At 38.7% G+C, this 15,712-nt stretch overlaps 1 protein-coding gene and 1 non-coding gene across 2 annotated transcripts; both read right to left on the reverse strand.

Moving 5' to 3' along the window:
* Positions 1 to 406: 406 nt before the first annotated feature.
* Positions 407 to 479, reverse strand: TRNAF-GAA. Its single transcript has one exon. It is a non-coding gene; the product is annotated as a tRNA-Phe (tRNA).
* A 344-nt stretch (positions 480 to 823) lies between these two features.
* Positions 824 to 3,299, reverse strand: LOC104454573 (omega-hydroxypalmitate O-feruloyl transferase). Its single transcript, XM_039298692.1, has 4 exons — positions 3,204 to 3,299; positions 2,668 to 3,116; positions 1,225 to 1,551; positions 824 to 1,108 (listed from the first exon to the last, which is right to left on the reverse strand). The coding sequence occupies exons 2-4, from the start codon at positions 3,097 to 3,099 to the stop codon at positions 824 to 826; spliced, it is 1,044 nt and encodes a 347-aa protein (XP_039154626.1). The 5' UTR covers positions 3,100 to 3,116; positions 3,204 to 3,299.
* Positions 3,300 to 15,712: the final 12,413 nt, after the last annotated feature.

Raw genomic sequence — 15,712 nt, forward strand, 5'->3', positions numbered from 1 at the left:
CAAAGTTCATACCATTTCTTCTCTTGTTAGGTCCAAAATCATGTAAAACAAAATAAAATAATATATATATATATATATATATATTAATGAATAATACGCTGTTGAGCATAAGACGGGTTGAATTTCACCGCATCGGATGGTCTTATTCTATTCTAACATAATGTTATCCGAATCCGAATCCCTTGAACCTATCATGGTCAATCTAATTGATTGATTCATCGCTCTCTCATCTTATTTCTCCAGTTCGGTTGCACCAAACCGAAGCAAAACTCCAAAAATTTCGAATTCATCATGTGCCACAACAAGGAGCTCGAGGATAATGGACCGTGATTTGAAAATTTGAACGTCAATCGAGAGAGCCCAAAAGGGGTTCACCGCTAATAAGATAGGTAAAAACACAGAGATGTGCGGTGAGCGTGGATCGAACACGCGACCTTCAGATCTTCAGTCTGACGCTCTCCCAACTGAGCTATCCCCGCTAACTGGTACGGAAGTCCACCATAAAATAATTATTACATAAATATGAAATTATTTTCGAGCTCTAGCTACGACCAGCCAATTACAGATATATCGAGTAGAAAAGGAAACTGAATAGCATCAAACTTGCTGAACACGCAATTCCATTTCTGTGCTTACATTTGGAAGATAATAATCTGAATAAAGAAAGGAAACTTTGGCCCCATTTGAAAAATCAAACTTGGACCAGCTCTTCAAAGGCGTTCACGGCCGAAAGCGACAGAGCCAGCACCACCGCTATCCCCTTCTTCCCTTCCCCTTCCGGGAAGTACACGCACAGCTCCCTCGCCAGGTACCCGCACCCGAACTACGACGGGTCGCCCCACCCGAAGTCGGACATCCCGTAGGCCAGCCGGGTCCAGGAGCTGATCACCAGCGTGCCCACCGACGAGAGCGGTGGCTTGTACGTGTCCACGAAGTCCATCCTCGACCGCACGTACTCCTCGTCCAGCTGCTCCACCGCCTTCTGTATCTGCTCGACGGCGAACAAGATGGGCCTTTCGCACAGCTCCCCCGCGGAGCAGAGGCTCGCGGTCGTGACCACGGCGTTGCCGAAATAATTCTCGGGCAGCGCCTCCGTTCCGAACTGGACCTGAAGTCCGCCATTATGCGGATCTTCGTCAGCTGGTGAGGCTTCATCCCCAGCGCCTGGCTCCGCGCCCGCCACACTAGAGCAGTGACGGCCGCAAAGCTCGAGCAGCACTTCACCTTCCCCTCGGACAGCGCCAGCTTCTTGGTTGCCGCGATCCTGTCCGCGTCGAAGACGAAGAGCTTGTGCACCAGCGGGTCCCGCTGGTACAGCGACTCGGTGTCCGAGGTGTCGGCGATCTGCACGAAGTCGTCGTACGGGTACTTGATCTGGGGCGGCACCCGCGACTTCAGCAGGGTCCGGTCGTGGAAAGGGACGGCGGTCACCGGCTTGCCTCTTGCTATTTGGGCCCACGAGTTGACAAAGTTCATCCCGGAAACGCCGTCGACCAGGCTGTGGCTGATTCCAACCCCCAGAGTGAATCGACCGCACTTGAACTTCGTCACCTGATGTCCAAAACCATCATGCAGCGAAACAATAAGTTACCATGCACGTTTAGGGTTACAGAATGAAGTGCGTGGTAGACGACTACGTTCGCGGCACGAATACTTTATTATATTTATATCGTCAGTCTTCGCTTACCCACCGACCGACCATTCATTACTACCTCACAATCCACTAACAAAGCTTTATAATATGCTCCAAAAGACGTCCGGATTGTAACTATCTAATTTGTTTTTAGAAAATAATGAGGCCATCCTTGATATGGAGACGTGTAGACAATCAATAGTGAACGGTCGCAGCAGCAACATGATATCTATTTGTGGAATATAATGAATTTCTTCATTTTCTCTCGAAAGGATAATAGTTTCCATTTATTATTAGTTTGAATAGGTGCTATTATAAAGCATCTGTCTCTCTCGTATATGCTATTAATGTATGAATATGGTTATGTCAAGCTACTACAAAAGCCAAAGAGTTATATTTTCCTCCGTCCCTAATAAATTTGGAGGATTTGATTGCAAGTTGTAAATATGGACATCGCGCACGTACAAACTCAATAAGAGTCGAATGCAGTGATGTTCAAATATTTGTAATGAACCGACCATAGGGATGATTGAAGAAATCCGCAATCAGGAACGGAGAGGAAATGCAGTGGCCAAAAATGAAATACCAAACAGGGTCTGGTTAACTTATGACAAAAGATTGGTATAGCAAAAGGACATACATTCACCGGGTAGTTTCATAGCACTTTTTGGGAAATACGCATTTTTTCTGACAACATAGCAAATAATTACAAAATAAAATAAATTTTTTAATGTTTTTCCCTTAATAATCAAGGGGTAGAATGAAGTTGACAAACTATTTTCTTCACTTTATCCGGAATATAATTACAATTTCTAATTAAATCAATATTGATCGAAAATCAATGTATGCAATTCCACCAAAAGAGTTAAATGCACGCCCTTTATGCTTATTAGAGATTTTAGGTGTATATGTATCATTTGATCAACTTTGTTTGTGGAAATACTTTGTCGTTTATGCATGTTAATCATTTTAAAAATTATATTGCAATTATTCTGCCGTAAGTAAATAGATCTAAATTATATATATTGCCCAACCTGTGCAGTTAGTAAGGGTGTCTCGAGTATGGTTTTGGCCTTTGGATCGGTGTAAATGAGTTTGTTTGTGACGTCGAGATCGGGAACTCGGACATCGCCCAGCATGTCCATGCTACAATTAGCCTCCGCCTCCACATATGGCACGCCCTTCTTCGTCAACTCCACGATGAATCTCCCTTCCGAGCTTATGGCCATGGAGCCGGCCAGTGGATAATAGAGGACCAAAACCTTGGACAAAGCCTGTTTGAGCACCTCTCCGACGTTGCCGCTGCCTTTCTCGTAGCGATAGATCGTCATCATGGTGAAGGGAATCGCCTGGTCGAGGCTCGACAGGAAGTAGAAACCGTCGGGGGTCTCAGACTCAGGTTGGACCATGACGGGCTTGAACTTCCGCACGGTCATGGCGCCGCCGTTGATTGTTAATGCCTCCATCGTTACTGTTGAAAAGCCTGCATATTCATACCATTCATGACGCAAATGCCTACCATAGAGAGAGAGAGAGAGAGAGAGAGAGAGAGAGAGAGAGAGAGAGAAACCTTAGAAAGTTATTTTTCATGCACGCAAGGGACCACCTTTGGAGCCACGTACTTCAGCGCCTTAACTTAAGATATGACCGTTCTTAAGATCAGTTGTTTTCCCAGTGCATGGCGAGAACGAAGATCGAGTGACAGTTTATATAGTCCGAGGAAGTAGGTGAAGTAGTGCCATGTTCACATAGGCAAGTGGAGGAGGAATGTGTCTTTCTAGGAAAATTTGACCAGAAAAATGGCAATTTGCGAGGGACGAGATGACCAAGTCTTCCTGTAGAGATGGATAAAACCAATAGGAAATTACCGACAAAATTTAAATTGATTATATTTATATCAATTCAGCTTGACCCCTCTTGATATGAAGCCAGATTAGGTTCTAAGCATCTTGACAATTTATCAATACAATCCGTCATTCCAATTTTGATTAAAAATTGCTGACATGAATACCGGCCATCTTACATGACACCGCCGGTTGATGTAAACAATTTTTTGATTTTTTGTTAATTTTTTTGAATTTATTTTTTTAACTTTTCCAGCTAGCAAATTTTGATTGAAAATTGCTAATGTAAACAGTGATTATTTTACATAACACCTCTTGTTTGATGTGAATAATTTTTAAAAAAAAAATTGAATTTATTTTTTCACTTTTACAGCCGGTGAGGCTTGCAAGCACTCTACATCTCTTACATTTTCAAGCCACCATTTTGAACCTCTAGTTTCGGTTTGGGACCCCAAATTTTATCCTATCATTGAGCGATATGCTTATGCTTCCTAGACACATCCGCCTGTCGTTTTCCGTGCCTATCGACGGACCGACCGACTCGTTCACGTCGCCAGTCGAGGAGGAATCTATTCTGGTTAGCGTAAATCCGACGGAAAAAGAACGATAATCTGCCGGGCGGAGTGCACGAACAGGTTCTCCTTGAGAAAAGAGCTCGACCCAACAGACCCGTTGACCTGCTGATCCGGCACCATTTGTTGTGTTTAGTAAAAGGTTCACGCATCGTTCACCTCAATAATGCTGACCAAACACTCCACCAGATCATTAGCTTATTGAGCTTTGACCCTTGGATGACATTAGCCGTGCGTACGGTGCGCCAATAACATATACTCACGCATGCATCGTCGGTCTACCGGAACTACCCGTTCCGGTCACCATTTCTATCCGGGTTCCTATGCGTACACGCGGAAAGAATTGAAAAAAGAAATGGAGGCGAAATTTTATTCGTCAAGATGAATCTTGCATGCTGAACTTGGGCAATCTTGTTGGGACGATAATCCATCGTCTCCTCATGCAATCTATTTGTTATTACCTCTATGAGACACAGCGACTTCGCGGGGTCCCTTACTTTACGTTGATTTCTTTTTAAGTCACCATTTTGAAACTAGAATTTTCGTATTAGACTTGTAATTTATCCTATCACCAATTGATTTATTTATACTGAATTGTCCCATTTGTCCCAAAAATGCTTCTAGCACACCTCTCCCATTCGTTTTAAGGAGGGTTGATCGGTTAGGTTATGCAGTTCAGCTCGAAGATGAAGCAAGTAATCTTCAAGTTTGGGATGCAAAGTAGTGTGAAGTTAAAATAAAGAGAAGGGTTCTTGATCCTTTTCTCTAAGAAAACAAAAATTTGAGATAAATCCTTATGTAGATAATATAGCTGCCCGAACAAAAAAATAATGAAAAATGACACAATGTGGTTCCTCAATTTTTTATACCCATTTAATTTAGGGTCTCTGAATTTGAATTAATTGTGGCACCCCTTGACACGGCCCCCGATCCGTTAGGGTCGCCATAGTTCGCTTACCTTTCACTTTCCCTAATAATATGCCACTCTAATACCATTTCAATTGCAACGGGTCCATACAACCTGGGGGTTTACATCTTTTAGATTGGTCCCTTGCGCAATTCATATAACGGAAGCATATCCAACAACTCCCTTCCCTATATTCAGAAAACGATGCACACCAACTAAACATCTTATATAAGTTAAAGCCGAACACTTTTATTTACATAAAACAGATGGACATCTTTAGTCGGTACATCGAAATGCCATGGTTTTCTATACTTGGCTATACTTCAAAAGATAACCGACATCTCCTCTAACAGTCGTATGCTTAAAGTCCATCAATCAATGTTGGCGTCCAAAAGTTCATTCATTTGCTATCCTCGTCCTTACGATCATATCAAACCACTTGATCCATCTATCGGTGGTAGTGGCAGCAGAGGTATCTTATCTAGTTTGAAATGTTAATCCCCAAAAGGGGTGAGTACAACCACTCAGCAGTAAAGATCCACCAAACTACTCATTGCGTTACACAGAACAATCAAGGCATCATAACAAAGCACATATCATTCATGTATTCCAGCATAACTTACCTTACAGCCATGCATATGTTATCATACCATATGTGCATACATCATCATGCATTCATCATCAAGCATTCATGCATCACCATGCCATATGTGCACATACCACCATGCACTCGTCATCAAGCATTCATACATATATCACCATGCCATAAGTGCATATACCTCCATGCAGTCATGCATATCTCATCATGCCATCGTGCATATACCGCCATGATTCATATCATCCATGCTATCAAGCATACATCACCATGAAATCCATTTATGCCTTCATGATCGCATTTTCAATATCAAATAGCATTAATTTATTTTCATAAGCAGATCATGCATCATGCCATATGCATACACCCATGCACATGATTCATTTTCAATTATTATCTTTCACAAGGATCTCATCAGTTTTTCTTTCCAAGGACCAATGTTTGCATCCCACAATTTATCGCTCACACCCAACTTGGCATCGCGAGAAACCTCCGGGCATGTATTCAAAATACAACCGGACATCCGACACCCCCACATTCCGGGCATCTCGCATTCCAACTAGCATCACGAGGAATCCCCCCCCTGGGCACGCACCTCCAGGGCTTCCGAGATTACGTACCGACATACCACCAGGAATCCCCCCCTGGAATTACGTACCGTATACCACCGGACATCTCGAAACTCCCGAGGACCTTCCGGAATTACGCCACTAGGCCATCGGGCATCCGGCACCCCCACATCCCGGGCATCCTGACACTTCTAGGGCATTATTGGCTCACCTCCAACAGTCTCCTCATTTATCATAATTCATATTCACCAATTTATGTCTCACAATCAACATGGCACATGATGTAATGGCAACAAAGTCAAATTCAACATTTGATTCTATATGCAATGCCAATTATCATCACATATGCAGCAAGGTTTGATCACTTAAATCAATATAATTCATGGGACTCATCCAAAACAAAAAAATCATAAATTACAGCATTTGAAATTTGCTCTTTCCAACTTGCACAGTCTTAGGAAATAATTCCATTTAATACCCAAATGACCTTTAAAAATTATGAAATTTGAACATGTGATAATCAAGACATAATGGAAAATATTTCATGAAGGACGCTGCACCAAAACACCCTCATATCATGCGGTATAGACCAAACATCACAGCACCATTATCATAACCACTTAACTTGCACAGTTTTTGAAACATTTTCAGTTAAATAGGCAAATGAACTTCAAAAATTATGAGATTTGAATATGTTGTAGGGAAGACGTAAATAAATATACTTCATGAAGAACACTTTGCCGAAAGAGCTTCATAAAAAATGATATGACCCATTCATAAAAACTGATTAAATCCGAATATACCAGGTTACACGGTTTTAAAAGCATTTTCGATTAAATACCCAAATGGCCTTAAAACTTTATGAAATTCGACTATGTTTTATTCAAGATCCTAAGGTAGATTTTTTATGAAGAAATAAAAGTCAAATTCGTTCTAGGTGATTTAATATAGATGGTTACAGCTTCTGTTTCAATACCGAAATTTCCAAATTTGACTACCTCCGAAAAACCATGATTTCACCTATCTATTCTTGTTTTTGTTGTCTAAATTTTTGATATGTTAAACCTCAGAATGTCCTTTACAACTTTCGTTAAGAAATCGAAGTGAAATTTCAACAAGAAAGTTACTTTACAGACCACGAAACTACTGAAGGTCATCACGACGAATTCCAGATCTAGTCTCTCCAAAGGAAAATCGTTTCACCAAGAAATACTTGTTCGTTTTATCTCAAATTTCAGTATGTTATTCTTCAAGATGTTCTCTACAACTTTCATGGAGAGGTAGAAGTGAAATTCCAACTAAAAAGTCACATGCAACACACGAAATCACCAAGAGGTCAACAAAACAGTTTCCAAATCTAATGTTTTTGTAGAAAAAAGGGTTTCACCCCTCAATACTTTTCCATTTTGTCTAAAATTTTAGTATGTTATACTTAAAGATGTTATCTACAACTTTCATGAAGAATTAGAAGTGAAATTCCAAATAAAAAGTCACATGCAACACACGAAATCACCAATAGGTCAACAAAACAGTTTCCAGATCTAATGTTTTCGTAGAAAAAGGGTTTCACCCCTAAAAAATTTTCCATTTTATCTCAAATTTTAGTATGTTATACTTCAAGATGTTCTCTACAACTTTCATGAAGAGGTCGAAGTGAAATCCCAAATAAAAAGTCACATGCAACCCCCAAACTCATGAACAGTCAGGCTGGTTGTTTTCCAGAAACAGCATGCAAAGCCAACAAACCTCTCCCCAAAGCTCCGAAATTTCACTACTTACCACAATCAGGATTTATCATCTTCTACACACACTTTACAGCAAGCAAATGGTAGGTTTTAAGACTCTACTTGCCTCAAATCAAAGGAAAACGCAGCAAGAATGACGGCGGGGCTAGGCGGGCTCAACGGCGGGGCACGGCGGCGATGAACCTCCTCCTTCCTTTCTCTCTTCCTCTCTTCCTCTATTTCTCTCTTTCTCTCTTTCTCTCTTTCTCTCCTCTCTCTCGGCACCTAGACCGACCACCCCCTTCCCCCTTTTTCCTTTTTGTTGAAAAGAAAGCTTGCATGCATCCTCATTTTGCATGGGGGACACTTGTCCCCAAGAAGGAGACAAGTGTCTCCCTTGCCGAAGACACTTGGAGGAGGCCATGTGGCTCCTCCTCCCCCCTCCATGCGTTGACAACCTCATGAGCTCTATGGGCCAGGCCTCTTGGCCCACTTTAGGCCCAACTCACTTGGGCCTAAGGTCCAAACTTAAATGGCCCAAGTTTATTTTTAATAATACATCTTAATCCTCATTTAAATAAATACCTAATTGCATCATAAAATGGCCAAAAGACTTTGTGACATTAATCCATAAAATCAAATCTATAAAGTGCATAGTCAAGAACAAAGTCTTCTTTACCAAATTGTCCTATAGCACCAACCTTGATCATCCATTAACATAAGATGTATTTCTACCCAAATAATTCTCCATTAAAATACTCGGCATTAATCTATTAAAATTCTTTGGTCTAAAGGCCATAACATAAATCAATAACACTTCCATCACCTTTTCATAGGTCGTAATGCATCCAGAGGTTGCCATGAAATTTTGAGATGCCACATTAATAGACGGGTAATATTGAATATTTTTAAATATAGTTCATGAATTAAATTGAACATGTATCAATAGTTTAGAGATCACATTATATGTTAGGATAAAATTAAGAGATCATATTAAATAAAATAAAAAATTATAGATTAAAGTACGCATCGAATCAAATTTCAGGATTATTTGTATTTTTATTCTATAAAATAAGGCGGGAAGACTTATCCATTGGGGCTGAATTGAAGACTTCTTCAAAGGATGATGATAGGCTTATCGCTAGGTGTGATTTGGAAGTTACTTCCCGAGAGATAAAATTAAGAGATAATTAAAAATTTATAAATTAAAGTGCGCATCGAATCAAATTTCAGGATTATTTGTATTTTTATTCTATAAAATAAGGCGGGAAGACTTGTACATTGGGGCTGAATTGAAGACTTCTTCAAAGGATGACGTGAAAGGCTTATCGCTGGGTGTGCTCGAAATTAACAAAGCAGCATTTGGAAGTTACTTACCGAGAGGCTTATACATCACCTTCCACCAACCCTAACGTGGTGGCATACAGGTCGGGAATAAACCAGAGCAGACGATGACAATTATTAATTGCTTTAACGCGGCAACGACGTGCCAAACAAAAGAAGGGATCAAGATAACTGACTCGTCCCAGCCGGCTGACGCGAGAAGATGGGCCCCAAAACCAGACACGATCAACCCTACTGATCGAAATCAAAAGATATCGAGAATTTTCAAATGAATAAAAGATAAGATCCATGGGGAAAGATGAGGATCGACGGGGGGAAGGAAGATGTGAAGTGGGCGGGGTAGCTGGGGTAGAAGAAGGGTGGCGGGAATCAACCTCGAAGAACGAGTATGCGGCCAGATCTACTCCACCACGAGAAAAGACGTGGAAAATAACCTATGAAATCAATCGAAGTATTAGAATAAATGAACTTGTATTTCAATCAACCCTTGGTTATGCGCACGTTGATTCTTGATACGATGTCGGGTCTCTAGATACGTACGTCAAAGCATGTTGGTTTCTTGCAGCGGGATCGCAAGTGTTCGAGGAGGAGCTCCATCGAGTTGAGAAATGATTAGTTAGAATAGAACACATTAATTATCTAGTAAAGAAAATGACACCCGCCGATTGTCTTATCTCATTAATGCATGTGTCTCACTCCAATTAGCGAGGATCCCTTGTTCGTGACGTTGTTTGAGTTAAAAAAGTTTAAAAAATAAAGATCTTGTGATTTATGTGAATACTATATAAAATTCCTAGAAGTTTGGTCAGTGGGTGAAGATAGGCATATGCTTGCGTTAGATGTATATCTCAAGATTTAGTGTGTTTTCGTCTTGTGACAAAAATCTCTAAGAAGAAAACTAGTTTTGAATATCTTAAATAATATAAAATGATGAAGATATCACGAATGAATTGTTTAAGTAAAAAGAAAGAACAGAAAACTATTTCAAAGAGATTACTACCAAAAGAAAAGGTTTATAGCACCAAAAATGCCCAATAAAAGGAAGTTGTAGCAAGATTGGACATCATTTTATAGGAAAAAGTGTCAAAAAAATCTTAAACTTATTACATTTACACTAATTTAATCCTAAATATTTTGATTGTACCAATTTATTCCTAAAATTTTGACTTAGTGCTAATTCATTCATTACAGCTAATTTTGGCTGGATATTGCTAATGTGAATACCAATCGGCTTACGTAATACATGTGGCGCTGACATGGACAATTTTAATAATATTTTTAAATTTTTAAATTTTTTAAATTTTGAATTTTTATTTTATTTTTCTTTTCTTTCTCTCTTTTTTTTTTCTCCCTCTTCCTCCGGTTGGTCACTAGTCTTCAACAAGCGGCCACTGACAAGGGCAAGCCTCGACTTGTCCAAATCCAACCTCCCCTTGCTAAAGGTCGCGAGGGCCGCCTCACGCTAGGCTAGTGAGGCTCACCTTAGCCCTAACATGCCATGTACATCGACCGACGTCCACAACAGCAATATTCAATCAAAAGTAACCGAAAGAACTAAACTAGCATTAAGTCAAATAATATATGACCAAATTGGCACAAATACAATAAGTTTAAGATTTTTTTGACACTTTTCATTTATATTGTGTGAATTGAGTAAGGTTAGATCCGTCAAAATGGGTTATAAATATATTTCTTAAGCCATATAGGTGTTAAATGGGCATACACTAGTTAATTATATTGAGTAAATTGGTGATAAATGAGTTCAAACATAATATGAGTGTTAAATGAGTCATAAATAGTTTACAACTTAGACATAACTTGTTTCTATGAGTCTATTGTCGGTCTCTTTCACCTTCACTTAATCTTGCGCTCACTCATTTTATACTCTCACCTCAGTTTAGCTTTGATCTTTCATAGTTTAGGTTAAGTATGGAAATATTTTAGTAATATGAGTAAAGTTGGGCACGAGTTAGGTATGTATCAGGTCAAATATGGTATGAGTCACTAATTCGTATTGCGTGGAAATGTGTCAAAACTATTAAATCGGTCTCTTTGGATTGAACCATAGTCCGACCCAAACCTGACTCAACTCTCTCGTGCCAGTAGAACATCGATAGAAACTAGATGATAAGGTTTTTGATGAGAGAACAATAACAATTTGAACAATATCAAATTAACGCAGCAGAATAAAATAATCTCCTCTCTTGTGTAAACCTAATAGGAATCGATATAGTAGAGTAAAATAAATACCAAACACGCGAACACAAGATGATTTTTTACGTGTAAAACCTCCTTGATGTGAGGAGATCAAAAACCACAACATCGGAGTCCACCCAAAAATCTTCACTATCAACAAAATTGGGTGAACAATGTTCTTCTCTAGCAAATACTAGAGGTACATAACAGCAAAGACCTCAAGAACATAATTTTTGGCAATACACATGAATTTCACAGAGATCAAAGATAAATCTAACAAAAAACTTAGGTTTTGATCAATCCACGAAAAACCTAATGTAGAGAGCTTCAAAAGAAAATCAAACCGTTTAGATTCAAGAAGATTGCGCCACGAACATGCTGACAAATTTTCAGCTCAATCGAACCACGAATTGACCTTTGATGCCGGCTTGATGTAAATCAGACTTTGCCCAACCCCAGATTTTCTGCTTTCTTTTTTTCTCTTGTTACTACATCTTTTTGCAGCTATCACTTAAAAGATAATGAGAAACCTTATTTCTTCATATAAGTTATTATACGGCCTCAAGCCCTTTTTGAGCTTGCAACTCATTGGGCCTCCTCCACATAGGAGTGAACCCAGCTAACAAATCTCCCTCTCATGACAATGTAGAGGGATTCACCATCCCCGCTATCAATTGGCAATGTTCAAGCTTCTCTCTTGGTAAAGTCTTCATCATCATATCAGAGCCATTATGATCCGTATGAATTTTCTCAAGTTCCAACAACTTTTCATCTAGAACATCTCTTATACAATGATATCTAACATCAATATGTTTCGATAGAATGAAAAGATGAATTCTTACTAAGATTAATTGCACTTTGATTATCACAAAATAACACATACCTCTTTTACTTGAACCAAAACTCTTCTAATAACTTCTTCATCCATAGCATCTTTTTACTAGCTTCAGTTGCTGCAATAAATTCAGTTTCGGTTGTAGAAAGTGTAACACACTTCTGCAATCTTGACTTCCATGACACAGCTTTACCCGCAAAAGAAATCAAATAACTAGAAGTAGATTTACAAGTATCAATATCTCCTGCCAAATCGGAATCTGTGTATCCAACTAACTCAAGTTTCTCAGTCCTAAAACTGAGTTTCAAATTTGAAGTTCTCCGAAAATACCTCATAATCCACTTCACTGCATTCCAGTGTTCTTTGCCTAGATTTAACAAATAGTGACTAACAACGCTAACTGCATGCGCCAAGTCTGGGCATGTACATACCATCGCATACATTAAGCTTCCTACAGCCAAGGCATATGGAACACTTTCCATATCTTTCTTTCTTTATCAATCGTAGGACTTTGCTTCATATTTAACTTAAAGTGGGCAGCAAGAGAAGTATTAACTACTTTAGCCTTATCCATGTAAAATTTCTGAATGATCTTCTTAATATATTTTTCTTGCGACAAAAACAACTTCTTAACATCTCTATCTCAGGTAATTCTAATGCCAAAAATCTGCTTCGCCGAGCCCAAGTCTTTCATGGCAAAAGACTTGCTCAATTGTTTATTCAATAACTCAATTCTTGCGACAAAAACAACTTCTTAGCATCTCTATCTCGGGTAATTCTAATGCCAAGAATCTACTTTGCCGAGCCCAAGTCTTTCATGGCAAAAGACTTGCTCAATTGTTTCTTCAATAACTCAATTCTTGTGACAAAAACAACTTCTTAGCATCTCTATCTCAAGTAATTCTAATGCCAAGAATCCGCTTCGCCGAGCCCAAGTCTTTCATGGCAAAAGACTTGCTCAATTGTTTCTTCAATAACTTAATTCTTGAAGCATTCCTACCAACAATCAACATATCCTCAACATAAAGCAAGAGAATAATAAAGTCATCATCAGAAAAATTTTGGACAAACACATAGTTATCCGAGGACAGTCTTCTTATAGCCTTGTTTTGTTATAACTGATGCAAACTTTTTGTACCACTACCTCGGTGCTTGTTTTAGACCATAGAGATTTTTCTTCAATTTGCACACATAATTCTCTTTCTCTTTCACTTTAAAACCCTTAGGTTGTTCCATGTATATCTCTTCCTCCAAGTCATCATGTAGGAAAGCTGTTTTGACATCTATTTGTTCAATTTCCAAATCTAGGGTAGCTGCCAAGCCTAGTACCACACGGATAGAAGACATTTTCACTACCGGAGAAAATATATCATCAAAATCAATACCATTTCTTTGACTGAATCCCTTAACAACCAATCTAGATTTGTACCGTGGTTGTGAGGTATGTTCATCTTGCTTCAACCTATATACCCACTTGTTCTTTAAAGCTCTTTTACCTTTAGGTAACTTCACCAACTCAAAAGTATAATTATCATAAAGTGACTGCATCTCATCTCACATAGCATCAAATCAATTGCTTTTGTATTCATCTTCTATTGCTTCTGCATAACACTCTGATTTACCTGCATTAGTCAATAATACATACTCATCTTCAGAATACTTGGTGGAAGGTCGTTGGTCTCTAACGGATCTCCGGACTGAAACATCCGATGGAACATCTAATTGAGCCTCTGGTTTAGGAATAATATTATTTGTTTCAACATGTTTAGGAACATGTGCGTTATTTGGAACATTGACTTCATGCTGCTCTTCAGCAACCTGTGTAGGAATATTTGTAAGAGGAACTAGATCCAGATCAACCAAATTATCACTAACTTGTGGTGCTGAAATCAGCTTTGATTTCTTAATATCTTCAATTGTTTGATTTTTCATAAACACAACGTTTCTGCTTCTTACAATTTTCTTTTCAACTATATCATAAAATTTGTAGCCAAGCCTATCCTATCCATAACCAATAAACATGCAATGTCGTGTTTTTACATCAAGTTTAGACCTCTCATCTTCGGAAATATGCACAAATGCTTTGCACTTTAAGACACGCAAATAATCATAAGAAACATCTTTGCATGTCCAAACTCTATTAGGAACATCAAACTCTAAAGAAATGCATGGGGTAAGATTTAATACATGCACAACTGTACTTAAAGCCTCACTACAAAAGGATCCATGTAGCTTTGACTGTGAAAGTAAGCATCTTACCCTTTTAACCAATGTTCTGTTCATTCTCTCAGCTAAACCATTTAACTAGGGCATCTTGGGAGGTATCTTTTGATGTCGAATACCTTGTTTTTTGCAATATTTATCAAAGGGTCCAATCCCATGTTATCATTCCAATTTCTTTCCACTTTGTCTCTTAACTAAAGCTTGAAATTGCTTAAAAGCATATAATACTTGATCTTTAGTTTTCAATGTGTGAATCCAAATTTTTCTTGAAAAATCATCTATGAAGGTAACAAAATAAAGAGAGCCACCAAGTGATTTTGTTTTCATAGAACCGTAAATATCAGAATACACTAAATCCAGTATATATGACTTTCTTGAATGAGGGAAGCTTTTAAATACAACTATGTTCTGTTTTCTCACTAAACAGTGAGCACACTTCTTTAGCGCCGAACTTTTCAATCTTAAAAGGAGCTTCTTCTTGGCCAATATTGACAAACCCTTCTCACTGATGTGACTGAACCTCTTATGCCATAACTCAGCTACATCTTCGCTGTCTACTACATTAATTTTGTCTGTGGACAACTTTGCTTACATAATGTACAACAAAGAATATTTTTCATCTTTAGCCACAACAAGAGAACCTTTGGTGAATTTCCATTGACTATTACTAAAGGTGCTGCAATACCCTTCATCATCCAACTTGCCTGTTGAAATCAAATTCAAGTGGATATTAGGTATATGTTTAACATTATTCAATACTAACCTGCTACCATTGCTGGTTTCTAGGCAAACATCACCGATGCTTACAACTTGAGTTAGCCCATTGCTTCCCATCTTCACAGATCCGAAGTCACCTGACATGTATGATATAAAGAAATCCCTACGAGACGTAACATGAATAGATGCACCACTATCAATTACCCAACTGATCTCATGAGATACAAAATTCACCACATCACCATAAAAAAATGATAATAAAGTCTTCTTTAAGTGTAGTAACACAATTGTCATCAGTGTCATTATCACTTTTCTTCTCTTTACCTTTCTCCTTTTGTTTCTCCCTTTTTAACTGGCGACAAAACCTCTGAATATGTCTCTTCTAATGACAATAATGGCACTCAATATTAGTAAATTTATTATACTTACCTCTACTTTTATCTTGACTTTTATCCCTATTTAACGGATCTCAAAACTCACTTCTTTCCATTTTCTCAACAACCAAGGCATCAGAATGTGAAGATGACGATCATTGTGTCTTCCTTCTCATCTC

This window comes from Eucalyptus grandis, chromosome 1 (genome assembly GCF_016545825.1).
Source record: "Eucalyptus grandis isolate ANBG69807.140 chromosome 1, ASM1654582v1, whole genome shotgun sequence".
Taxonomy (NCBI): domain Eukaryota; kingdom Viridiplantae; phylum Streptophyta; class Magnoliopsida; order Myrtales; family Myrtaceae; genus Eucalyptus; species Eucalyptus grandis.